The sequence below is a fragment of the Ascaphus truei genome, chromosome 3 (genome assembly GCF_040206685.1).
Source record: "Ascaphus truei isolate aAscTru1 chromosome 3, aAscTru1.hap1, whole genome shotgun sequence".
Taxonomy (NCBI): Eukaryota; Metazoa; Chordata; class Amphibia; order Anura; family Ascaphidae; genus Ascaphus; species Ascaphus truei.
In genome coordinates, this window is record NC_134485.1 from 390,242,935 (window position 1) to 390,270,702 (window position 27,768).

General features: G+C 44.1%; 1 protein-coding gene across 6 annotated transcripts in view; it reads left to right on the plus strand.

Annotated features, from left to right (window-relative positions):
- PGR (progesterone receptor) overlaps positions 1–27,768 on the plus strand; it is a 142,626-nt gene that overhangs the window by 5,726 nt on the left and 109,132 nt on the right. For all 6 annotated transcript variants that reach the window (XM_075592441.1, XM_075592443.1, XM_075592442.1 and 3 more), the window contains exon 2: positions 5,919–6,070. In XM_075592441.1, the coding sequence (XP_075448556.1) occupies positions 5,919–6,070 (152 nt within the window). The remainder of the gene's footprint in view (positions 1–5,918; positions 6,071–27,768) is intronic.

A 27,768-nucleotide genomic window follows, 5' to 3' on the forward strand; every position in this document is an offset into this window, starting at 1 on the left:
TGGGTAATAAATAATACTAAGCTTTCATGGGCAGGGATTTTCTTTACTATTGTCAGCTTGCTGCTGCACTTATTGTATTGTAATTCCTTCTAGTGTATTGTCTCTTTTGTAAAGCGCTAAGTACATTGGTGGCGCTATACAAATAAAAATATGCATGAGAGAGATTTCCTGTGTCGTCAACCTGGATGGTTGCCTAGGGGGTTAGCTCCGGAGCCCTCATTCACAATAGCTATTAAAAAAGCACAATAACCAAACCCAAGACACATCAAAATCTCACGGACACTAAGAAGAACACATAGAGATGGCTAATAAAGTAAATAAAAAGAACCTCCTGAGCGTTTCTTCCTATTTCGCCCCAGGCCTCCCCCTCCCCCCCTCCCATTCCCCTCCCTACCATTCCCCTCCCTCCTCCTCCCCTCTCCCCCTCCCCTCCTCCCCCCTCCCTCCCCGCTCCTCCCCCCACCTCCCTCCTCCCTCTCCTCCCCCCTCCTCCCCTCCCTCCCTCTCCTCACCCCCTCCCCCCCTCCTCCCTCCTCCCCCTCCTCCCCCCTCTTCCCTCCTCCCCCCCTCCTACCCCTCTCCCCCCCTCCTATCCCCTCTCCTCCCCCCTCCTCCCTCTCCCCCTCTCCCCCCCTCCCCCCTCCTCCCTCTCCCCCTCTCCCCCCCTCTCCCACCCCCTCTCCCTCCCTCCCGTTCGGAACGGAATAGACCACAAGCGGACCAGTAACACCCCACCCGGGCGACGGAGTCAAGGCCTAGACCGGGATCCGCAAGAACAAATAGTTTGATTCACACAAAGCTGACAAATGTTTTCGTTTTCATATGTAACGTTGTATAGGTTTGGTTATGTTTATTATAAGAGGGGGCTGAGTTCTTCCCCCATGGTGGCACCAGTGGTTGGCCACACAGGTAGATCTTCTAGGGCACTAAGCCCATTTCCTTCGCCATTAGGACAATGAAGGAGTTAAGGTTGGGGCTATCCAAAAGCCCTTCTATTTTCTACTTTCTTTCCCCTTCTGTCTCTACCCCCCTCTCTCCCCCTCCTACTCCCCCCTCCTTCCCCCATGGGAACCCTGCCACAATTTGAGGTTTGGCAGGGCGATCGAGGGCCCAGGGGGCCTAAGATGCAAAGAATTTGGGCCGTCCGCCTTGGGAAAGCGGGCTTTGATCCAGCCCCAGACTTCTCAAAAGCGCCATGGCTAACTTTAATAGTATAAAACTGGTCTCGTTGAACATAAAGGGGCTCAATTCAACAAACAAATGCAATCTAGCACTAAGAGAATTGAACAAATTTAAAGGTGATATCATCTTCCTGCAAGAGACTCATTTTAATTCCACCTCACCCCCAAACACGTTCACAGAACATACCCCCAGGCATTTTATGCCTAGTGCAGATCAAAAAAACGAGGGGTATCTATAATGTTTTGCCGCAACATCCCTTTCTCAATAGAAACAACCAGTGCGGATCCAGAGGGGAGATATCTCATCCTCTCGAGTACCCTGTCTGGAGCTCCAATCATGCTGGTAAACATATATGCCCCCAACGAGGGCCAGATCCCCTTCCTTAGATCGGTGCTGCAGTCACTGAGTATTTCCCAACAAAAGACTATTATAATAGCAGGAGACTTCAGCATGATAAGCTCCCCGGACCATGATAGAACCAACGCTCAGGGCTCTTTCCCGCCCAAGTCTACTCTCCTTAATGCTAAAAATCTACAAGATATTCAGAGGGATTTCTCCCTTTTTGATGTTTGGAGATCTCAGCATCAGGGACAGAAAGACTATACATTCTTCTCCCCCCTCATCAGTCCTACTCGAGGATTGACTTCTTCCTAGGTACTGTACCAGAGCTGTTCTCCAGGTGATGTCCTAGTCAAATATTGGCTCAATCTCTTGGTCTGACCATGCCCCCATTGATATGTCGCTCTCTCTACCATTCGTTAAGAATTCCCGATACCAGTGGAAATTAAATGACTCCCTACTGAATTCTCCGGAAGTGGTAGAGGAGATGTCTCTAAAAATTTCAGAGTACTTTGCTTTAAACAAGGGCTCAGTGAAATCCCCGGACACGCTATGGGAGGCCCATAAGGCAACAATCAGAGGCTCCTTAATCTCCATAGCATCCTTCCAAAAGAAAAAAGAGAGAAAATATACAAAGAGAGGCTGGAGAAGGTTCGTCTGCTAGAGACTGAACATAAAACCAAACCAACAAAGCAACTATATAAAAAGCTCATTAAAGCAAGGACGGAGTTAAAAGCCGTCCAACTAGAAGAGGTAGAGCGGGCACTGAAATGGACAAAGCAAAAATATTACGATAAGGGCAACAAGGCAGACCGGATTTTGGCTAATAAACTAAGAGGTCTAAGGGCCAAATCCTAAATTATAGAAATCTGTACTAAAACTGGTGTCAAAACATTCAAAGAAAATGAAATTGTCCAAGAATTTTCAGACTATTATACCAAACTTTATAACCTGAACCCTCCCCAGAACACCAAGTCTGGGTTGACGGCTATTTCAAAATATTTGCAAGAGTGTAATTTACCCGCCCATTCCGAAGAAACCGTCCTCAAATTAAACAAAAAAATAGAAGCCGGCAAAGTACTGATAACCTTAAAGCAGCTAAAAACAAACAAGACCCCAGGCCCAGACGGTTTCTCCAATAGCTATTACAAAAAATTTAAGGCGGTGCTGGTCCCACATTTGGTAGAAGTGTTCAACTCCTTCATGGAAGGGGAGGATGTCCCACCCTCCATGTACGTAGCGAACCTGGCAATAATGCACAAAGAGGGAAGGGACCCATTGAATTGTGGCAGCTACAGGACAATTTCTCTCCTGAATTCGGATCTAAAAATTTACAGTAAAATATTAGCAAACAGACTTAACCCAATCATTCCGAGCTTGATCCATAGGGACCAGGTAGGATTCATTTTGGGAAGACAAGCTTCGGACAATACCCGCAAAATTATCGACATCATTGACCACGTGCACCTCTCAAAAACAAAAGCTTTTATCCTGAGCTTAGATGCTGAGAAAGCATTTGATCGAATCAGATGAGACTTCCTAGATCAAATGCTGATTGCTTTTGGCTTCAGAGGACCCTTCCTTGAGGGGATCAGGACCCTATACCAGAACTCATCAGCATTTGTGAAACTCCTGGGTGGAGACTCAAGCCCCGTAAAAATAAGGAATGGTACGAGACAGGGTTGCCCCCTGTCCCTGCTCCTCTTTGCTCTGACGATCGAGCCCCTCGCGGCTACAATTCGAAAGAACCAAAATATAAAGGTGGTTAAAATTGGCCTAGAAGAATATAAGATTGCATTGTTCGCAGACAATGTGATTCTGTCCTTGTCCGCGCCCGTGACAACCCTGCCTAACCTACAATCGCAGTTGGAAAAATTTGGCCAGGTTTCAGGGTACAAAGTCAATAGTGACAAATCCGAGGCCCTAAACCTATCCCCCCACTCCCCCCCCCCCCGAAGTAAAACTACTGCAGACCAATTTTAGCTACAAATGGAGCTCATCCAACATTAAGTATCTGGGAATCAAAATTGCGAATTCTTACGAAGCTCTATATAAACATAACTTCCCCCCAATATTCACCAAAATCCAAAAAGATCTCCAGAGCTGGAAGGAGTATAGTATATCATGGTTGGGTAGAGTAGCATCTGTAAAGATGAACATCCTTCCTAGCCTTCTGTATTTCTTCCAGACGCTCCCAATACAAGTCCCAGGGGCGGACCTCAAGAATATCCAAAATAGAATATTCCAATTTATATGGAATGACAAAAAGCCTAGAGTGGCTCGATCAGTCATGATGGCACCAAAGGAGTGTGGAGGCCTCAGAGTACCAGATATAACCAAATACTATTTGGCAGCCCACCTGAAACAAGCGGTGGTCTGGAATAATGATCCGGCGTCCTGCGGCTGGTTGGAGATTGAGTCCTCCTATGTGTCTCCGCTCTCCCTCTCGGCTCTGATGTGGTCGGGGGGAGGAGGGGAGATAATATCGAGTAAGACGAGCCTGGGAGCCACGAGATGCACGTGTAAAATATGGTCAAAGTCAAAAATAAAATACAATTTAACATCCTCCTCTTCGGGAATTACTCCATTATTCGGTAACCCGGACTTCCCCCCGGGTTGCGTCCCCAAAGCCTTCGTAAATTTTAAAAAGGCTAACATACGACGCGCGTCTGATCTATTAGACAAAGGAAGGATGCTGTCATTCCCCGAAGTGCCAAAAAAATTTGCTCCTATAGACCTCCCCATCTTCAGCTTCCTCCAAGTCAAACACTTCCTACTAACGATCTCACACAACTCCAAATTTGATCTCCCAACCAAATACGAAAGGATGTGCTCAGTGGGGGCATATCAGAAGGGTTTGATTTCTGAAATATTTGTGGGACTAGCACGCGCCTCTGCACCCGTCAACCATAGCTATATGCTAAAGTGGACTGCAGACCTCGGTCTAGACATAGATAGAGAGGACTGGGAGGACATCTGGGAAGCAGCAAACAGAACCTCAATTTGCACTACTATCAAAGAAAACATTTACAAAATCCTATTCCATTGGTACCTCACCCCGAGTAGGCTGAGCCAGGTCTTCCCTGGTCTGTCTGACCTCTGCTGGAGGGGGTGCGGCCAGCTGGGGGACCTGGTTCATATATGGTGGACGTGTCCCGGAATTAGACCGTTCTGGGGTATGATCCAGTCTATGGTGGAGGAGATGGTCGGAATGGAGGTCCCATTAGATCCTGTAACTTTCCTGCTTGGAAAACCTATTGAAGGGTTCTCCCTCCAAACCAAGAAATTGATGTCATTCATTTTGACGGCAGCTCGCTGTGAAATTGCGGCAAAATGGAAGAAGCTTAAACCACCTAGCAAACAGTCGGTGCTTAACAGAATCAGAGAAGTTAGACTTATGGAGCTATTGTCAGCAAGACTGAACCAAAATGTCGAAAAAATTGATAAAATCTGGGAAGCATGGCCACATACATAAAATCTTCTCTGGAATAATAGCTCGCACCGGCTGTCCGCCTGGGTCAGGGTCTCTGAGGGGGGACCCTGCCTTCCCACCCTCTATTCTCTCCCCCCCCCCGATCCCTTGTTCCCCGTTCCACTACATTCCCCCCCTTCCCTGTCTCTCCCCTCCTTCCCCCCCCCCCCTTCTACTTCCTCTCTTCTTTAGGTCTATCCTTTTTCTCCACACCCAAAAGAGGAAAGACTAATTCCCCAAGCAAGACACTCTCCCCTCCGGCTGGAGAAGTGAGAGGGTGTATAAGACTGACGAAGATATAGGAGGGGCTCCTCCTCAAGTGCAAGCCGAAGGAATTGTATAAAGTGATGATCTGTACCCTTTCCTCTGTGTTAAACCAATAAAAAATATGAAACAAAAAATATGCATGAGAGTAATAATATTCATACTCATCTCCACAGTAATATAACCACCAAAATGGGGAGGCTTTGCTTGAAAATAGATATGTAAAATGCTAAAATAAATTGAAAGACTGGAAGCATTTGATGAACGATTGTTCTAGAAGATGAAAAACTGTTTCTGAATTTTGAGTTTAGTCCTATTAGTAAACTTGTAAATGTTGATTTCAGTTATTTTATGTACATTGTTTTATTTGATAACCGGTAATGCAAATGTTACTAGTTAAAAAATACTTTGTATTACCATTTTAACACATATATTCTGTATTTTTTGTCAGTACTTCAGTATTAGGTGATACAGTACGTCTTTTATTTGGACCAACAATTGTTAGTCCCAAAAAGATATATATATATATATATATATATATATATATATATATATATATATATATATATATATATATATAACCTAATACTAAAGTACAAATTTATTTTGCACACTTGCAACTGAACTCACACAGCTACTTCTATTTCATTCTGTATCCAAGGCCTGATGGTGACCTAGATCACAGCCCGCAGTATATGTTTGAAACGTTGCCTCAGAAGATCTGCTTAATCTGTGCAGATGAGGCATCAGGTTGCCATTACGGAGTCCTGACCTGTGGCAGTTGTAAAGTCTTCTTTAAGCGGGCGATAGAAGGTAAGGGGGATATCATAGCAATGATCACATTTCTGTGGTAGCGGGGGGGGGGTGGGAGAGAGAAGGGATGGTGGGGGAAGGCACCCATCCAATGGAATGGAACATTTGGTCATGACCTCAGACAGACCCTCCGCCGCAGCCGATCCGCAGCTTGATCTTCCGCCGCCGGCCGCTTCAACAATAAGGTAAGTTTTTAGTTGTATGCTGAATTAATCAGTAGGCACTCAATAAATGGGATAATGTATCACTGATTGATTTAATGGTAATTACTTATGCATGTTCTTGATGCAGTGCATATATTTGGGACACTGACATTTAGAATAAAGTTATAGGTTTGAAATACTAGTGTTTTTTCATGTATGATCAATACAAGTGCTGCAGGAGAGGCCAACTCCACTCCTCAAGGGCCACCAACTGGTCAGGTTTCATGGATTTACGATATTCCTTCTTCAGCACAGGGGGCTCAATCAGTGGCTCAGTGCCCCCTGTGCTGAAGCAGGGATATCCTGAAAACCTGACTTGTTGCTATTCCTTAAGGACTGGAGTTGGCCACACCTGAGTTACTGGATCGCATGTTTTAGTGGTTTTCTATCGTTGTAGCAGCATTTTGCACATGCCGTTAGGAGTGTAGGAACCATTTGTTTGGGTGGGGTTGCTGTACATCAGTGAATACCAGAAAACACTGTGGCACACCAGATATTTGTTTTAAAATGCAACATTTATATGAAATGACATGAACGTTTCAGAGTTATTTCTAACCACTTCATCAGGATAAACACTTACAAATATTACATGACTTATATAGTGCACGTCACAGAGAAAAGAAAGAAAAAATTCCCGCCACAGGAAACCTCCGCCCCTTCCTCTCGGTCAGAGCCCCAATGATGACCTCAGTGATTACATCATTAAATCAGTAATATACTGTACATACATTACAAACACAAACTGAATCCTAAAGGATCCAGTGATCAGCCTGCAAGTTTCCTACGGGGCTGGGTATCTTTTAATACAAAGCTGTTTTTTTAATGCTGTATTAATGTCTACCTACTATCCTTATTGATATTCCTTTCATAATTATGACATTCTACACTTTTGAAAATGGTAATTCTGCAACCTGCTACAGGATTTAATCAAACAAAAGAAAGGGGTGCTCAATGCTACATCCAATGGACAAAACATATAAATTAATAAGTATAAAGTTTAAATATTTCAATAATAATAAAATTTACTTGGTAATTTAGTTAAACCCTTTGGCCAAAGCGTCATAAGCCTCATACCAATGTGAAGGTATAACCAAAATTAATGCACGTCCTAACACTAAACTTTGAACCTTTCCTTTTACCTCTGTATGAGGGGAAACAACCACAGTATTTAATCAACTTGATTCATAGCAGGGTGACATTTTCTGTTGAATACAAAATATTCCAATAAACCTTGAGATAGTACCGACACACATTTTGTTGAGTTTATATTTCAATTGATTTTTTAGTTTGTTTTTTTCTAGTGCACACATTTTTGCTGACCTTTTATCAATTTTTTTTATTAAAAGTTAATTTTATATATGTAATTTATTGATCTCACTTCACTGTGTAGTGTGCAACAAATTGGGGTTCTCTTTTTCTTTATGCAAGCATACAAACCTTACCACAATATAAAACTGTATATGCTCAACGGAGGCACAATGCTTGCCGTCGTATGAGCTTGACCTGCATTACCCTGCACTATTGCCATTTTTGCTTTTTGGCTCTGAACAGTGCCCAGCTGTGAGCTCTAACCTTTGTTTATTGTGACATGGACCCGAATATGTAATGCTGTTTGTTTGAACTTATATTTGGGCCAAAACAGAATCCACTCTCCGAAATGAACATACTTTAACTTTATTTATTTTTATGTTTATTTAGGTCTATTTTGAACTTTTTATAACTCGCGACTCACCAAGAAAATCAGTACTAGAGTGAGTGTAGGAGCCTAGGGAGGAAACCCATCCCACTGCATGGTATATGGTCATGGCCATTTTGCTGTGACCAAATGACCGCTGGTGTTCAGCCTCAGAAAGACTGTTTGCCGCTTTTAGTGTTTAGAGGGTTTTCTTTAGGGGTTTTAGGGATTAGTGTAGGGTTTTTACTTTAGGGGTTTTAGCGGTTAGGGTAGGGGGATAACTTAAGGGATTTTATGGTAAGGGGCTAAGGTTTTTAGCATAGTGGGTAGCGTTAGTATGAGAGGTTAACACTAAAGGGTTTTATGGTAAGGGGTATGGTTAGGAACTTACCTTAGCGAGGAAGCGGCTGGTGGCGACAGGTCCTGGCGACAAGGTGAGTTGCGGCCAAGTGCCGTCGGTCATTTTGATGCAGCGAAATGGCCGTGACAAAATGTCTTAGACCGCTAATCCCAGACCTACATCCGAAACCTACCAGAAACATATAGGGGAAAGACAAGGAGGACCAACATGGGGCAGGATCACTACCAGGGTATTGATCTGTTTGGGGAGAAATGAGGTGAACAATCACCACAATGACGTGTGCTGCAGAGTGTAGGTATTCCCACAGCATAAAGATTCTCAACACTATCAGCATATGTCCGGAATATATGAAACAATGAACGGAGTGATTAAAGTCCAATGACTAAAACCCTAGTGTGGAGGACGGGTTAGCGGTGATGATAAGAGTGGGATGACCGGGTGGGGTCTCTCGACCGGCACCGGACCCCTTAAGTATGACTAGCCGCACATAAGACCAATCCTCCTGTGGGCACTCCGTGTAAAATAAATCCATCTGCATCTGGTGAATATGGATGAAGCGTGCTCCTCGCTGCTCGTGATACACAGAGGGGAATACTTCTCACTGGGAGGAGAGAAGGGACAGCGGGCACTAGTGAAGGCTGGACTGCGCTGGGTTAAAAAGTTATTTATTTAGCCATTCTCTAGAGTCTTTGACAAAGCCCCATAGGGGCGAAACGCGTTACAGGTACTACAGGGGACCTTCCCTTTTTAATCATGTTTGCAAATGGCTAAATAAATAACTTTTTAACCCAGCGCAGTCCAGCCTTCACTATCTGCCGAGCAGTGCCTGCTGTCCCTTCTCTCCTCCCAGTGAGAAGTATTCCCCTCTATTGATCTGTTTGCCAGGTTTTGTTTAAAAAGGAAGGTATTTAATTCCTTTCTGAATGGAAGAAAAGCTTTCTGAGTTCTTAAAGCTGCTGGGAGCTTATTCCACAGTTTTGGTCCGGTCTTTGAAAAAGCTCTCCCTCTACTCTCTACTTTATAACGATACTGATATTATCCCTATAAAACACAGGATTTCAGATGTCATTTATAGTTGTAGAAACAGTAGTCTCGCATGGTTCACACTAGGGTTCGGAGATATACCTGTATTTAGTAATATCATGATAACATAATCTCCCAGGGTGCCAATATGTGAGATTACTTGTTATCGCGAAATGACGGGATGCCGTGGGTCAGAGGTGCAGCTTTAAAGCTGTTGCTGTGCTGTCTATGCCCCTCCCTCCCCGAGCCCCCTCCCTTCCTCCCTTCTTCTAAATGCTTACTTAGAGTGAGGGGGAGGAGCTTTGGGCAGCAAGGGGAGTGACAGCATGTGAGAGCAGCGGGCTGCAGCAGGGAAAGGTAGGAACTCCTCTCCGCACTTTCTTTTTGTTAAGCCCTCTATCCCCCCACCCTCCCCCTGGGACACTTCACCTCTTCCCACCCTCCCCTTGGGGCACTTAACCCCTTCCTCTCTCACCTTTATGGCACCTATCCCTTCCTTTCTTTGCCCTGGAGCACTTAACCCCTTCATCATCATCCCCCCTGGGGCACTTAACCCCATCCTCCCCCTCACTCCCCCCTTGGAGTTGGACCTTTAACCCATTACTCTCCATTCCTCTCCCCCTTTCCCATCCTCCCCATGGACTCTTAACCCTGTCCTCTCTCCCCCCTGGGACCCTTAACCCCTTCCTCACTCCTCCCTGCCTGCACTTCACCATTTTGCACCTACACTGCTTCCATCCCTCCCCTGCCATCACTCTCATCCTTTATGAAAATGTTAAAAATGAATTAAAACAGATTTTTTGACAATTCTTAATTGTTAAAAAATCTGTTTAATATATTTTTAATATTTTATCAATTAAATGTGTTTTTAAATGTAGGGAGTATCTCGGGGTGAGAGTGATGGGATGAGGGGAATTTTAGGGTGATGGTATCAGAGTAGGTGAGGAAAGGGGAAGTGCCCAACATGGATATAGTTTGGGAATGAAAGTCCCCTTGTTCTAGTAAATCTAAAGAAAATGTATTTATTTTGAGAACTTATTTTATTCATATTTACTAGAACATTTTCAGACTTTTTTAAAAACAAATTTATCACGATATATATATATTATCGCGATACATTTCTTAATATCGTTATCGTGGTGAAAATGTTGACTTCGCTCAATCCTAGCTCACATCACTGCTGCGCTTTAATTCTCAGGTTAGTCAGCAGGTGTGTTCCTGAAACCAAGAGTGTTTTCCTCTAATGATGGTTGTAGGAAGATAAGAGTCATAAAGCTGCAATCTATACAGTACTTTGTAATATTTTTCAGATTTTTTTTTTTTTTTGCCATGAATTGAACAGGAGTTGTATCCCAGTACAGGACCTCATATGTCCTACACTGGGGGATCCCACTAGTTTGACATACATAGCCCATGACAGGAAGCTACTGGAATCCACATGGTTAGATGAATGATATCTAGGAAGCTATGCAAATCAAAATATGTAAGCCCAGAATAGCTGTTGTATTTGAGTATTTGAGCTATATTCCTATTTAAGGACCTGATGTGATTGCACTGAGTTATGAAAGATTAGGCTCAAATTAGTTAAAAATGAGGAGCTCAGCAAAAGTGAATGCTCATATTATGGGTAATGTAAAAAGATAACTTTACCAGAAGTACATGTAAGCAGGGATCACTTTCTATGTTATAACATTGTACGATTATTATTTATTATATCATGCCATGTTAAAGCTCTGTACATTTCCTGCAGAATATTTATGATTTTTTTAAGGAGCAGTCCCCTAGAGTGGCTCAATAAAAGAGTGTAAGCATCATGTAAAATGAATATGTTTGACTAATGATCGCTTTATAATTACTTTACAACCAAAGAACAAAACAAAACCACCAATGTATGTTTGAGAGCTGACAACTAAGTAGCCATGTCACCAAAAGGCATTACACAGAGACTGTAAAAACCTTCCAGAGCATAAATTGTTTGCCTTGGAAAGGGCAACATGTTTTATCAGACATTTCCAATTATTTATACATGTCCTTTTCTCTGAGATAGGACTGGCCTCTTAAACTCTTAAACGACGGACAGTAACCCCAGTATAAGTTAACTGTGTGTTGGAATTATATTGTGAAAACATGTAGGAAAAGAGTTATTAATCAAGGCTGTTTTTCTTCTTGGGATATCCCGGGCCTGCAAAACCCGACTCCACCCTTCACATACCTCCATGTTATGTAAAGTATGCTGCGACAGATAAGGGAGTCGTCAGTTGACATGAAATTGAGCACTGAATAATGTTTTAGAATGAGCCAATTCTAAATCTGCCTGTCCTTGACTTTTCCCCCTTCTTTAGAGTTTCTGTGGTTTCAATTACTTGAAGTTAAATGTGCATTCACTGTAATCTGCACTGAGTTCTGCAGAAAAAAGAACGAGTTGTTATTTTCAAGGATAGACAATTGGGAAAACAAATTCCTCGAAAAAGATATACTGTTTTGTAATATTCAAAATGATAAGAAGAAAACTACAGGCTGCAGTATAAACTTTTACACAGATTTTTTTTAATTTGTTATTCCGAAGTCTCCTTTTTCATCTAATTCAAAATTCTCTCTCTAATATACTCAATCATTTTCTCCCTCACTGTCTCAACTTCTTGCTTTCTATCTCTCCCAACGTTACTTTAAATGTTTACAGTCTGTGCAGTATATAAATTATGGTAAATGGAGTAAAGTCATAACCCTGGACACTGATAATGTGGGAGATTGAACATGATCCAAACCTATTTTCAATGTCCACCTTTAAAAAATTAAAAATTAAAATATTGAAATTTAAAGCCAATAATGCGTTGAAAAGACAGAAGCTGATGTGATGAATATATTGGATTTATACCACTAATCTTGGTTCACAAATGCCTTTCGGGCTTCTCCAGCACTGTAAGGTTGAACATTTAACCTATCAGTCTGAGTATAAATCAGTGGTGCTGAACTCTAATCCTCAAGACCCCCCCAACGGGGGGGGGACATAGCCAGACTTCCCTTCCTTTGTGTAGCAGGCAAAGGAGCATGACCTTGCGCCTTTGGGGAAGGTGAAACCTTGTGCCGCTATACCAGCTCTATGTTTTTGTGAAGTCTGCTCTCGGCTACTTTCCCCACAGCTGGGGATTGCTGTGGCCAGTTTCCCCTGACTATGCCAAACTGCAGGGAATATACACCGGGCTAAACCTGTATGTCAACCCCCTCATTTTATTTATATAGCGCCAACAATGTAGCAAACGCTTATTGCCCACGTCAGTGCAATGGGGTGTGTCAACACTAGCGTGTTATTTAACAGTAGTGCTATTGAAAACAATGGTTAAGGAGATAACATACATGTTATTTTGTACGCAACACTTTACAAAATGACAATGCAAGGTAAGTAAATTACAAATAATGGGAATTAGGGCAGAAGATAAATGAGAACAAAAGGAGACCCTGCCCCACAGAGCTTACACTCTAAGGGGCCTATTCTAAAAGCATCGATAAGCCACTTATCAAGCACTTATCGGCCAAAATGCCTACTGCTATTCAGTAAGCCTCGATAAGTGGGCAATAAAGGCATGAATTGCCAAAAACTTCAGCCGTCATAAAAAAAATCGCTAGTTGAGCGGGGATAAGCCACTTATCGGCAAGTTCTAAAACTCGTGCAATTCTAGTAGCCGCGATTAGGTTATCGAGGCCTATCGCGGCTCTAGAATGGCGAGTTTCTCCCAAAATCCTCACGCCAGGAAAAGTTGGCGTGAAGGTGGTGAGAAGCTGCTGCAAGAGGCGGCGAGACAGGACTTAGAAAAAAAAAATTCTTTATTTCTGCATTGGATTGATGGCAGGGGTCTCCGCAGCTGATTTATATATGTTTTTTCCCCCATTCAATATGTGCACCAATTCAATCTGCACACTGACAAGTGATTAGCTAATCTGCAGATCGATCTGTTCTCCTGTAATAAATCGCTTGCTCTGGGCTATTTAATTCAGTTCTTGCAAGACAGGCGAGGGAAAGTTGGAGCACTACTGTGCACAGAGAAAAAATAAAAAACTGCGAGAGAGTGTGTATCCCATAAAAGAAAATATTTAATGGATCAAGACATCAAAATACAAACGAGCCCATGGGCCCTCACCAACGCGTTTCGAGCGGACAGCTCTTTATCAAGGTGCTTAACGATCTTACCTTGCCAGGTATCTAATATACGCGCACTTTCCCGCCATCAGACCCCATCCGTCCGGTGCCAGATCGCGTCACGAATGACGCATCATGCGCGGCACGGAATGGTGACGTCAGCGCGCAAATGCGTGTATTCAAATGAATAAACTTTATTGAACAAAATGACAAAAAAAAGGGAAACAGATGAGGAAACACATATAAATACACCAATAACCCCTTACCTAAAAAAATAGACCTGGCAAAATAGATGCCTTTATCTTAACATATTAAAAAAATCCTCAGACCACATATAAACTTAAACTTAAACCCACATAAATCACATAAAAATAAAACTTTAATTAAGAAAAAATATATATAAAAGTAAACCATTAATGTGCAAAGGATTTGCATGCACATAATTTACAATTTAGAAAAGCATCTTGTGATGAACCATAGATAGACATAGATGAACCCCAGATACCTACGGGGACCACCTGAGGACCTCCAGACACGCCCGAGGGTCCACAGACACCCACAGGAACCACCTGAGTAACCCCAGACACCCGCAGAGGACCCACAGACACCCACGGGGACCACCTGAGGTCCTACAGACACCCACAGGGACCATCTGAGGACCACCGCGGCCTCTGGTATCAATCATGTGGGGGTAGAGGAGGTGGGTATTAGTGTTTATTGTGGGTAGCGGGGGCCCAGACCCAGACAGAGTATGGTGTTCAGTTTTAGTAAATAGCGGAAATGACTTAGTAGATGTAGGAGGCCCATCCACCTTGTGGCTTCATGGAGCGTTAGATAGCGGGTGTCCTATCATCTATCCCGAAATTCACGTGAAGGCAGAACACCCTAGTTCTTCCGCTGACTTGCACAAGGTTGCTATGTGTATGTCTCCACCTTCCTCAGGAAGTCTTTTGGGGAGCAATGCCAGTGTCATATCCTGTCGCATCCGCCACCCGAGTCCTGGCAGTTCCAGCTCCCACCGTTCAGACGACATAGAAATACTGGCAACTGCCACACAGCAGTTAGAGGGGAACAAGAATGAGTCACCTCACTCGCAACACTACTATAAGCTGGAAATCTTTTCAGGGGTCAAACCCACTCCAGCAGGGGAAGAGGCATGGAAGGAATTACACCTTGCAGGTTCTAGAAGAATGGTCCTGCCCCCGACACTGTGATAAGACAGCGGATAATGAAGTATCTAAGACCCCCCTCCCCCCCGTCCCGCGCGCATCTACGTGGTGAAAAATTTCAGGGACCAAAATGCAGATGTCATGGCACAAATGCTGGTGGCTTCACTGACATGTACCTGTGGCTTAGAAGAAGACGAAAGCGAGCTATGGTCCAAGTATTATCATCTTTGCCAGAAAGAGGGGGAAGACCTATCTGAATTTATTCAGCAGATTCAGCTGGTTTTGTGGGACTTACGCTCTCATGAAACCATCAAGGCCTCAGGAGTAAACGAGTACCGCCGAAAACAATTCTTGTAGGGGGCAATACCCACCCATCACATCGTTGTAATGATTTGGTGCTCCTTACTGCAAGGGGATCCTCTTACCTTGGAAGACCCCCTGGGCTTGGTGAAAGGGTGTGAAGCTTACACGTGCCTGCACGACCCTAAGAAGCCCAACGAATCTCGCAAGAAAGGGACCAAGGAGGCAAAGGTCCCGAAGCCTAAAGATGCAAACAGTGCCAAAGACATCTCTCCTCTAATGGCACCTGTATCCGCCCCCAAGGTGACAAGGAGCTCGGCTCCCAATCCTGCCATTAAGGCCTTGAATAATATCTGCTGCTACCATTGTGGCCGAAATGGTCATATCTCCAGTGACTGCCCGGAGTCCAAAACGCCCACCAATGAGGCTCAGTCCTTCATCGTATGGGCACCGGCCCTGATGAAGCACCCCAAAAGGACACTTGCTGTAGAGTGGTACCGGCTGCCATCATCCGGGTCCTCGTGGAAGGAATAAATGCTTCCGCTTTGCTGGATACCTGGTCCAAGGTAACCATTATCTACCGGCCCTTCTATTACCAGCACCTTATCCATCTGCCCTTGTGGACGGCGGCCAAGATGAAGCTGTGTGGTCTGAGTAACGAGAACTACTCCATTGACGGTGTGGTGCAAGTACGGATAGACATAACACAGTTAGACACTAACAAGATCCATCCCATGGAAGTAGAGGCTCTTGTATGTCCTGAGCCCTGAGAATACCCAAGTTCCTCCATCATATTGGGAACTAACGCCGACGTGGTGTGGACCGTTATCCGGGCGTATCTTCTCGTGGCGGGTGAACTACCCCTATCTTCTCTACGGATCCATCCGGTACTCAAAGAAGAGTGCTACAGGGTCATGGCAGAAGAGGAGTATGGAGAAATCTTCAATCCCGTGGAAGGGTTGATAGAGATTCCACCAGGGAGAGTGAGGCGCATGGAAGCAGTCACTGCCTATCGAAAACGTGACGAATGTGATCGGTACTTCTCTCTCGAGACCACACCCGAGGAGGTCATCAAGAGAGGGTACAAAATGGTTCCAGAGATATGAGAGTGGAGAACCTCCATTCCAGAGAAAGTTATGGTGACTATCCAAAACATCTCCCCTCATTCGGTACCATTTGATGTCGGGCAGACACTGGGTCGGATATAGCCAGTTACCACCATAGAACTGATGGCACATGTAAACGTCGCTACCATGCGAGAGGAGCCTGCCGAATTACAGTTTGATTTTGGGGAATCGACCCTGTCAGAAGACTGGAAGAGACAGATGTGGGGCAAGCTGGAGGAACGCTGAAGGTATTCTCCACTAGTGAGATGAACGTTGGCTGCAGCAAGAACGCCCAGCACACGATTTGTCTGAATGACACCACGCCAGTCTGGGAGCGTTCCAGACGTCTCGTCCCCAGAGATGTGTTCAAAATGAAATGGAGACAGCAGGCATAGTGACCAAATCATGAAGTCCCTATGCCTTTCCGATTGTGGTGGTACGAAAGAAAAATGGGTCAGTTCACCTGTGCGTGGACTTCCGGACCCTGAACAGGCCTACCATACCTGACCAGTACACTCTGCCACGGATAGAGGAGATCCTCAATGCGCTGACGGGAAGCCAAGGGTTCAGCGTGCTGGCACTGAGATCTGGGTACTACTAGGTCCCCATGAGCTCTGAAGACCAGGAGAAGACAGCATTTGTCTGCCCCCTTGGCTTTTATCAGTTTACCCAAATGCCCCAAGGCATTTGTGGTGCCCCAGCAACTTTCCAGTGGCTGATGGAAAAGCCCATTGGGGATATGAAACCCTGCGAGTGCCTAGTCTACCTCGATGACTTCATCATTAGGAAGAACTCTTGAAGAGCACGAGGAATGCCTCCTGAAGGTGTTAGATAGACTGGTGCAAGGAAGGCCGGAAGTTGTCCGTGGACAAATGCCAGTTCTGCCGAACGTTCGTCACCTACGTGGGTGACATAGTGTCCGCAGACGGAGTGGCTACCGACCTTCATATTCAAGGTGTGGTCTTTCTAATGCCTTTTTAAGGGGCATAATTATATTTACTTCCCTTCCATCCGTTGCCCGTTAATGCAAGATAAGATCTTGTTTGCCTTTGCAGCTACTGAATGACTTTGGGCACTATTGCTAAACCTGCTGTCTACATGCACTCCTAAATCCTTCTCCATCAAGGATTCTCCTAATTTATTCCCATTTAATTTGTAAATTGCCTGTTTATCCTTTTTTCCCAAATGCATAACCTTACATTTATCTGTATTAAACCGCATTTGCTATTTACCTGCCTTAGTTTCCAGTCTATCCAAGTTCTTCTGGAGAGAAATTACACCCTGATTTGATTCTACTACCTTACACAATTTAGTATCATCAGCAAAAATGGAGACTTTGCTCTCTATGCCAACCTCAAGGTCATTATTAAACAAGTTTAAAAGCAGGGGTCCCAGTACCGATCTTTGAGGTACTCCACTCACAATTTTAGCCTAACCTGAAAAAGTTGCATTTATGACAACTCTCTGTTGTCTATCCTTCAATCAGTTTTCAATCAAGGTTCATATATTTTTACTGAGTCCAATTTGCATTATTTTGTACACTAACCTCTTGTGTGGAACCATATCAAAATCCTTCAGAAAATCTAAGCAGACCACACCAACTGCATTACCCTGGTCAAAATTCCTACTTTCCTCCTCAAAGAAATTAATAAGGTTAGTTTGGCTTGATGTAACCTTAATAAATACTGACTATTACTAATAATTTTCCATTAGGGAACTGATGAATATTATCCCGTACTAAACCTTCAAGTAACTTCCCTACTATTGATGTCAGGCTTACAGGTCTGTAATTCCCCGGTTGTGATCTTGCTCCCTTTTTAAATATAGGCACCACGTCTGCTTTATGCCAATCTTCTGGTACTCAGCCAGTGGAAATAGAGCCCTTGAATATTAAATGTAATAGTTTGGCTATTACTGAACTTAACTCGTTAAAAACTTTTGGATGTACTGTATGCCATCGGGGCCAGGTGCCTTATTTAATTTTATCAAGCCGCCTATGAACTTCTTCCTCAGTTAACCAATTGTTTGTTAATATAGAGATTTTGTCTTCCTCCTGCAGCACTACTAGTGCAGTTGATTCTTCCCTTGTAAATACAGATGCAAAGAATGTATACCTCTGCTTTTTCCTTATCTCCAATAATCTGCCTGCCTATCTCACACTGAAATGGTCCTATATTTTCATTTCTCATTTTTATGTTATTAAGGTACTTAAAGAACTTTTTAGGGTTGATCTTACTTTCTATTGCAATACTTTTTACATTATCCATTTTTGCTAATTTGATTGCCCTTTTGCAACTTTTGTTACATGCCTTATAATTCTAATATGATGCCTCTGTCCCTTCTGACTTTAAGAATCTAAACGCCTGCCTCTTCTTTTCAATTTCCTCCCCTACCTGTTTTCTTAGTCACATTAGTTTAGACTTGTTTCTTTTATACTTCTTACCGAAGGCTATACACTCACAAGTGTGCTTTTCTAACAATGTTTTAAAGACTGCCCAATTATCTTCCACATTTTTCCCTGCAAAAACATCATCCCAATTTTTTCCTTGTAGATTAGTCCTGAGTTTATTAAAATCTGCCTTTCTAGTTTAAAGTCTTTGTTGAACCCAAGTAATATGGTAAATGTGTGTAGGGCTGCCGACAGCGGGGAACAACCAGGGCTGTTGTCCCAGGCCTGGTGTGTTTAGGATGCCAGGCTCCCTGCTGCCCGCACATTAATTCCCTTCAGTAGGCACTGAGTGGCAGCAGGAAGCACAGAGGAGAAATCCCTGCCTCTACAGAGCCTCCGTAGGTGGGCGGAGCAGGGGGGGGCGGGTCCTTGAGGACAGCAGCGCGTGTCTGAAGCTGCAACCTGAGAGAAAGGTGAGGGAAGGGTTAAATATGGGGAGAAAAATAGACCTCAAAGGGAAGCAGACAGAAAGGAAGAGAAAAACACTGAGAAAAAAAGCACAAAGAGAATACATAAGTTGTTAAAGAGGGAGATGAGGGAGAAAGAAAATGCAGGGAGGAGGGAAAGACATGGGAGGAGGGGATAAGGAAAAGAGGGGAGAGAAAGAGAAACACAGAGTATTAAATAAAGAGAATGGCTTGTGTGAGAGAAGAGGGAGGAAAAATAGACATGAGGGGGGAAATAAGATAAATAAAATTAGGGGAAAACAGAGAGACTTTGCTTTGCTCTCTATGCCAACCTCAAGGTCATTATTAAACAAGTTTAAAAGCAGGAGTCCCAGTACCGATCTTTGAGGTACTCCACTCACAATTTTAGCCTAACCTGAAAAAGTTGTATTTATGACAACTCTTTGTTGTCTATCCTTCAATCAGTTTTCAATCAAGGTTCATATATTTTTACTGAGTCCAATTTGCATTATTTTGTACACTAACCTCTTGTGTGGAACCATATCAAAATCCTTCAGAAAATCTAAGCAGACCACACCAACTGCATTACCTTGGTCAAAATTCCTACTTTCCTCCTCAAAGAAATTAATAAGGTTAGTTTGGCTTGATGTAACCTTAATAAATACTGACATTTACTAATAATTTTCCATTAGGGAACTGATGAATATTATCCCGTACTAAACCTTCAAGTAACTTCCCTACTATTGATGTCAGGCTTACAGGTCTGTAATTCCCCGGTTGTGATCTTGCTCCCTTTTTAAATATAGGCACCACGTCTGCTTTATGCCAATCTTCTGGTACTCAGCCAGTGGAAATAGAGCACTTGAATATTAAATGTAATAGTTTGGCTATTACTGAACTTAACTCGTTAAAAACTTTTGGATGTACTGTATGCCATCGGGGCCAGGTGCCTTATTTAATTTTATCAAGCCGCCTATGAACTTCTTCCTCAGTTAACCAATTGTTTGTTAATATAGAGATTTTGTCTTCCTCCTGCAGCACTACTAGTGCAGTTGATTCTTCCCTTGTAAATACAGATGCAAAGAATGTATTTAATACCTCTGCTTTTTCCTTATCTCCAATAATCTGCCTGCCTATCTCACACTGAAATGGTCCTATATTTTCATTTCTCATTTTTATGTTATTAAGGTACTTAAAGAACTTTTTAGGGTTGATCTTACTTTCTATTGCAATCCTTTTTTCATTATCCATTTTTGCTAATTTGATTGCCCTTTTGCAACTTTTGTTACATTCCTTATAATTCTAATATGATGCCTCCGTCCCTTCTGACTTTAAGAATCTAAACGCCTGCCTCTTCTTTTCAATTTCCTCCCCTACCTGTTTTCTTAGTCACATTAGTTTAGACTTGTTTCTTTTATACTTCTTACCGAAGGCTATACACTCACAAGTGTGCTTTTCTAACAATGTTTTAAAGACTGCCCATTTATCTTCCACATTTTTCCCTGCAAAAACATCATCCCAATTTATTCCTTGTAGATTAGTCCTGAGTTTATTAAAATCTGCCTTTCTAGTTTAAAGTCTTTGTTGAACCCAAGTAATATGGTAAATGTGTGTAGGGCTGCCGACAGCGGGGAACAGCCAGGGCTGTTGTCCCAGGCCTGGTGTGTTTAGGATGCCAGGCCCCCTGCTGACCGCACATTAATTCCCTTCTGTAGGCACTGAGTGGCAGCAGGAAGCACAGAGGAGAAATCCCTGCCTCTGCAGAGCCTCCGTAGGTGGGCGGAGCAGGGGTCAGGTCCTTGAGGACAGCAGCGCGTGTCTGAAGCTGCAACCTGAGAGAAAGGTGAGGGAAGGGTTAAATATGGGGAGGAAAACAGACCTCAAAGGGAAACAGACAGAAAGGAAGAGAAAAACACTGAGAAAAAAAGCACAAAGAGAATACATAAGTTGTTAAAGAGAGAGATGAGGGGGAAAGAAAATGCAGGGAAGAGGGAAAGACATAGGAGGAGGGAATAAGGAAAAGAGGGGAGAGAAAGAGAAACATGGAGGATTAAATAAAGAGAATGGCTTGTGTGAGAGAAGAGGGAGGAAAAATAGACATGAGGGGGGAAATAAGATAAATAAAATTAGGGGAAAACAGAGAGAATGAGAAACAGTGTAAGAAGAGACAAACGACAGGCTGGGGAGGGGAAGAGTAGAGAAAAAGACAGGCATTTGGGGGAGGAGAGAAAAAGACAGACAGAAGTGGAGAGAGCAGAGAGAGAGACAGGATGGGGTGGGGAGAGAGCAGAGAGAGAGAGAGACAGGCTGGAGTGGGGAGAAAGCAGGGAGAGAGCAGGCTGGAGTGGGGAGAGAACGACAGGCTGGGGTAGGGAGAGAACAGAAAGAGAGACTGTCTGGAGTGGGGAGAGGAAGTGTTCTCCCAAGGGGGAGGATATTGTCGGTGCACTACGTACCAAATGAAGAAAATGCTGCGTTCCAAGAGGAAAAAGGCTGACGGATGCTGGATCGCGATATAAAATTACTTTATTCGGCAAGCTGCAACATATAAACTAACAGGGATCGTGAGCAGAACTTCTGACGCGTTTTGTGCATCCGTGCACTTTGCAATTCATGTGCTATTGGTCTAGCTCCAGGGGTTAGTTTGCTAGTGGATTTAGGGGTCTGGACCCCCACTCATGTGGGTTCTCCAGACATCCAAACCTACCAACTTTATAACACACCCTCAAATGGGAACCTTAATGACCCTTAGCGTATTGGGCACTCACATTTATTCACCTGGACATACTAACAAATGATGTTTTATTCTTAAATCAATCTATTTTTTTTAAACATCCGAACATTTTACTGTTTATTATCATGGATGTATTTACATATTCTAGAGCACTGATCTAGGAGGTTTTTTCCTCTGTTTCTCTTGGAGTGGTGAGAGAGACAGACAGACAGACTAGATTGGGGAGAGAGCCGAGAGACAGGCTGGAATGGGGGGACAGAAGAAATAGACAGGCTCGGGTGGAGAGCAGAGAGAGAGACAGGCTGGAGTTGGGAGAGCAGTGAGAGACAGGCTGGGGTTTGGAGAGAGCAGAGAGAGACAGACTGGGGTGGGGAGAGAGCAGAGAGAGAATGGCTGGGGTGAGGAGAGCAGAAAGAGACTGGCTGGGTGATGAGAGAGCAGAGAGAGACAGAGACTGGGGTGGGGAGAGAGTAGAGAGAGAGACAGGTTGGGTGGGGAGAGAGCAAAGAGAGAGACACACTGGGGTTGGGAGAGAGACAGGCTGAGGTGGGGAGAGAGCAGAGAGAGATAGGCTTGGGTGGGGAGAGAGCCGAGAGAGAGACAAACTGGGGTGGGGAGTGAGCAGAGACAGACAGACCGACAGACTGGGGTGCGGAGAGAGCAGACAAAGGGCAAAGGGCCAAGACCCGAAACTCTTCAGAGTGCACTACTCTGTTCCTTTTGTTATGTCTCCAGTCACTTATTAAATTAGATTTTTAATTTATGGTGTGCCATTTCTATCTGCATTCTACCTGCGCCCTACCCTGCTTGCAGTGCTTCACTGATTCCTCTCACGAGGTTGCCTTCCATACTTAAAGAACTTTTTAGGGTTGATCTTACTTTCTATTGCAATCCTTTTTTCATTATCCATTTTTGCTAATTTGATTGCCCTTTTGCAACTTTTGTTACATTCCTTATAATTCTAATATGATGCCTCCGTCCCTTCCGACTTTAAGAATCTAAACGCCTGCCTCTTCTTTTCAATTTCCTCCCCTACCTGTTTTCTTAGTCACATTAGTTTAGACTTGTTTCTTTTATACTTCTTACCGAAGGCTATACACTCACAAGTGTGCTTTTCTAACAATGTTTTAAAGACTGCCCATTTATCTTCCACATTTTTCCCTGCAAAAACATCATCCCAATTTTTTCCTTGTAGATTAGTCCTCAGTTTATTAAAATCTGCCTTTCTAGTTTAAAGTCTTTGTTGAACCCAAGTAATATGGTAAATGTGTGTAGGGCTGCCGACAGCGGGGAACAGCCAGGGCTGTTGTCCCAGGCCTGGTGTGTTTAGGATGCCAGGCTCCCTGCTGCCCGCACATTAATTCCCTTCAGTAGGCACTGAGTGGCAGCAGGAAGCACAGAGGAGAAATTCCTGCCTCTGCAGAGCCTCCGTAGGTGGGCGGAGCAGGGGGGCGGGTCCTTGAGGACAGCAGCGCGTGTCTGAAGCTGCAAACTGAGAGAAAGGTGAGGGAAGGGTTAAATATGGGGAGAAAAACAGACTTCAAATGGAAGCAGACAGAAAGGAAGAGAAAAACACTGAGAAAAAAAGCACAAAGAGAATACATAAGTTGTTAAAGAGGGAGATGAGGGGGAAAGAAAATGCAGGGAGGAGGAAAAGACATGGGAGGAGGGAATAAGGAAAAGAGGGGAGAGAAAGAGAAACACGGAGGATTAAATAAAGAGAATGGCTTGTGTGAGAGAAGAGGGAGGAAAAATAGACATGAGGGGGGAAATAAGATAAATAAAATTAGGGGAAAACAGAGAGACTTTGCTTTGCTCTCTATGCCAACCTCAATGTCATTATTAAACAAGTTTGAAAGCAGGGGTCCCAGTACCGATCTTTGAGTTACTCCACTCACAATTTTAGCCTAACCTGAAAAAGTTGCATTTATGACAACTCTCTGTTGTCTATCCTTCAATCAGTTTTCAATCGAGGTTCATATATTTTTACTGAGTCCAATTTGCATTATTTTGTACACTAACCTCTTGTGTGGAACCATATCAAAATCCTTCAGAAAATCTAAGCAGACCACACCAAATGCATTACCCTGGTCAAAATTCCTACTTTCCTCCTCAAAGAAATTAATAAGGTTAGTTTAGCTTGATGTAACCTTAATAAATACTGACGTTTACTAATAATTTTCCATTAGGGAACTGATGAATATTATCCCGTACTAAACCTTCAAGTAACTTCCCTACTATTGATGTCAGGCTTACAGGTCTGTAATTCCCCGGTTGTGATCTTGCCCTCTTTTTAAATATAGGCACCACGTCTGCTTTATGCTAATCTTCTGGTACTCAGCCAGTGGAAATAGAGCCCTTGAATATTAAATATAATAGTTTGGCTATTACTGAACTTAACTCGTTAAAAACTTTTGGATGTACTGTATGCCATCGGGGCCAGGTGCCTTATTTAATTTTATCAATATTTATTTTCCTCAATTAACCAATTGTTTGTTAATATAGAGATTTTGTCTTCCTCCTGCAGCACTACTAGTGCAATTGATTCTTCCCTTGTAAATACAGATGCAAAGAATGTGTTTAATACCTCTGCTTTTTCCTTATCTCCAATAATCTGCCTGCTTATCTCACACTGAAATGGTCCTATATTTTCATTTCTCATTTTTATGTTATTAAGGTACTTAAAGAACTTTTTAGGGTTGATCTTACTTTCTATTGCAATCCTTTTTTCATTGTCCATTTTTGCTAATTTGATTGCCCTTTTGCAACTTTTGTTACATTCCTTATAATTCTAATATGATGCCTCCATCCCTTCTGACTTTAAGAATCTAAACGCCTGCCTCTTCTTTTCAATTTCCTCCCCTACCTGTTTTCTTAGTCACATTAGTTTAGACTTGTTTCTTTTATACTTCTTACCGAAGGCTATACACTCACAAGTGTGCTTTTCTAACAATGTTTTAAAGACTGCCCATTTATCTTCCACATTTTTCCCTGCAAAAACATCATCCCAATTTATTCCTTGTAGATTAGTCCTCAGTTTATTAAAATCTGCCTTTCTAGTTTAAAGTCTTTGTTGAACCCAAGTAATATGGTAAATGTGTGTAGGGCTGCCGACAGCGGGGAACAGCCAGGGCTGTTGTCCCAGGCCTGGTGTGTTTAGGATGCCAGGCTCCCTGCTGCCCGCACATTAATTCCCTTCTGTAGGCACTGAGTGGCAGCAGGAAGCACAGAGGAGAAATCCCTGCCTCTGCAGAGCCTCCGTAGGTGGGCGGAGCAAGGGGGGCGGGTCCTTGAGGACAGCAGCGCGTGTCTGAAGCTGCAACCTGAGAGAAAGGTGAGGGAAGGGTTAAATATGGGGAGAAAAACAGACCTCAAAGGGAAACAGACAGAAAGGAAGAGAAAAACACTGAGAAAAAAAGCACAAAGAGAATACATAAGTTGTTAAAGAGGGAGATGAGGGGGAAAGAAAATGCAGGGAGGAGGAAAAGACATAGGAGGAGGGAATAAGGAAAAGAGGGGAGAGAAAGAGAAACACGGAGGATTAAATAAAGAGAATGGCTTGTGTGAGAGAAGAGGGAGGAAAAATAGACATGAGGGGGGAAATAAGATAAATAAAATTAGGGGAAAACAGAGAGAATGAGAAACAGTGTAAGAAGAGACAAACGACAGGCTGGGGAGGGGAAGAGTAGAGAAAAAGACAGACAGGAGTGGAGAGAGAGCAGAGAGATAGAGACAGGATGGGGTGGGGAGAGAGCAGAGACAGACAGACCAACAGACTGGGATGGGGAGCGAGCAGAGAGAGAGGGGCTGGAGTGGGGAGAGAGCAGAGAGAGAGACCGGCTGGAGTGGGGAGAGAGCAGAGAGAGAGAGATGCTGGAGTGGCAAGCATGCAGAGAGAGAGTCTGGAGTGGGGAGAAAGCAGAGAGAGAGACAGGCTGGAGTAGGGAGAGAACGAAAGGCTGGAGTGGGTAGAGAACAGAGAGAGAGAGAGACTGTCTGGAGTGGGGAGAGGAAGTGTTCTCCCAAGGGGGAGGATATTGTCGGTGCACTACGTACCAAATGAAGAAAATGCTGCGTTCCAAGAGGAAAAAGGCTGACGGATGCTGGATCGCGATATAAAATTACTTTATTCGGCAAGCTGCAACATATAAACTAACAGGGATCGTGAGCAGAACTTCTGACGCGTTTTGTGCATCTGTGCACTTTGCAATTCATGTGCTATTGGTCTAGCTCCAGGGGTTAGTTTGCTAGTGGATTTAGGGGTCTGGACCCCCACTCATGTGGGTTCTCCAGACATCCAAAGCTACCAACTTTATAACAGACCCTCAAATGGGAACCTTAATGACCCTTAGCGTATTGGGCACTCACATTTATTCACCTGGACATACTAACAAATGATGTTTTATTCTTAAATCAATCTATTTTTTTTAAACATCCGAACATTTTACTGTTTATTATCATGGATGTATTTACATACTCTAGAGCACTGATCTAGGAGGTTTTTTCCTCTGTGTCCCTTGGAGTAGTGAGAGAGAGAGACAGACAGACAGACTGGAGTAGGGAGAGAGCCGAGAGACAGGCTGGAATGGGGGGACAGAAGAGATAGACAGGCTCGGGTGGAGAGCAGAGAGAGAGACAGGCTGGAGTTGGGAGAGCAGAGGGAGACAGGCTGGGGAAGGAAGAGAGCAAAGAGAGAGACAGGCTGGGGAGGGGAGAGAACACACAGAGAGAGAGAGAGGCTGGGGTTTGGAGAGAGCAGAGTGAGACAGACTGAGGTGGGGAGAGAGCACAGAGAAAATAGCTGGGGTAAGGAGAGAGCAGAAAGAGATTGGCTGGGTGATGAGAGAGCAGAGAGAGCAGAGAGAGACAGACAGACTGGGGTGGGGAGAGAGTAGAGAGAGACAGTTTGAGTGGGGAGAGAGCAAAGAGAGAGAGAGACAGGCTGGGGTGGGGAGAGAGCAAAGAGAGAGACAGGCTGGGGTGGGGAGAGAGCAGAGAGAGACAGGCTGGGGTGGGGAGAGAGCCGAGAGAGACAGGCTTGGCTGGGGAGAGAGCAGAGAGAGAGACAGGATGGGGTCGGGAGAGAGCAGAGACAGACAGACCGACAGACCTGGGGTGGGGAGAAAGCAGAGAGAGGCCGGCTGGGGCAGGGAGAGCAGAGAGAGCAGCGAGAGATACAGGCTGGGGTGGGGAGAGAGCAGAGAGAGAGACTGAGGTGGGGAGAGAACAGAGAGACAGGCTGGGGTGGGGAGAGAGCAGAGAGAGAAATGCTGGGGTGTGTAGAAAACGGAGAGAGACAGACTGGGGTGGGGATATAGGAGAGAAAGAGACAGGTGAATGGGGGAGGAGAGAGACAAGCTGGGGGAGAGGAGAGAGACAGGCTTGGGAGGAGAGGAGAGAGAGGCTGGGGAGGAGACGAAAGAGACAGGCTGGGGGGCGGACAGAGACAGGTTAGAGGGGAGAGGAGAGAGACAGGTTATGAGGGGAGAGGAGAGAGACAGGCTTGTGGAGGAGAGGCGAGAGACAGGCTTGTGGAGAGGCGAGAGAAAAATACATGTTGGGGCAGAGAGGAGAGAGGATGGGGGAAGAGGAGAGAAAGAGACATGCTTTGGGGGAGAGGAGCGAGAGACTGGCTTGGGGGGGGAGAGGAGAAAAAAAGAGAGGCTTGGGAGGGGAGAGAGGAAATCGACATGCTGAGGAGAAGGCGAGAGAGAGAGACCTGAGGAGGGAAACGAGGGACTTTAGAGAGGAAGGGAAAAGATTAAATGGTAAACGGATGTGAGAGAGAAAGACACTAAGGGGGGAAAAAGAGACATGAGGGGGCAAAGTAGACTGAATGTGATTATGTCATAACATTTGCTGAGGCCCCATTCTTCAAGTCTGTCCTTGGCCCTAAAAATTATTTTGGCGGCCCTGAATATGTGTCATCTATCTAAAATGAAATGAAGGAAATAAACACATTGATAAGACAGTATTGGGACTTTCTCACAAAACTAACCCCTAAGAGGACAATGACAACAAAACAAATGCATTACAAACATGATGATCCCCACATGTAGTATAAGTGCATTTATTTTTCTACACTTACCTTCAAGCACTCAGCTTTTCTTGTTGATTTTGTTTCTGGTGCTTGGCG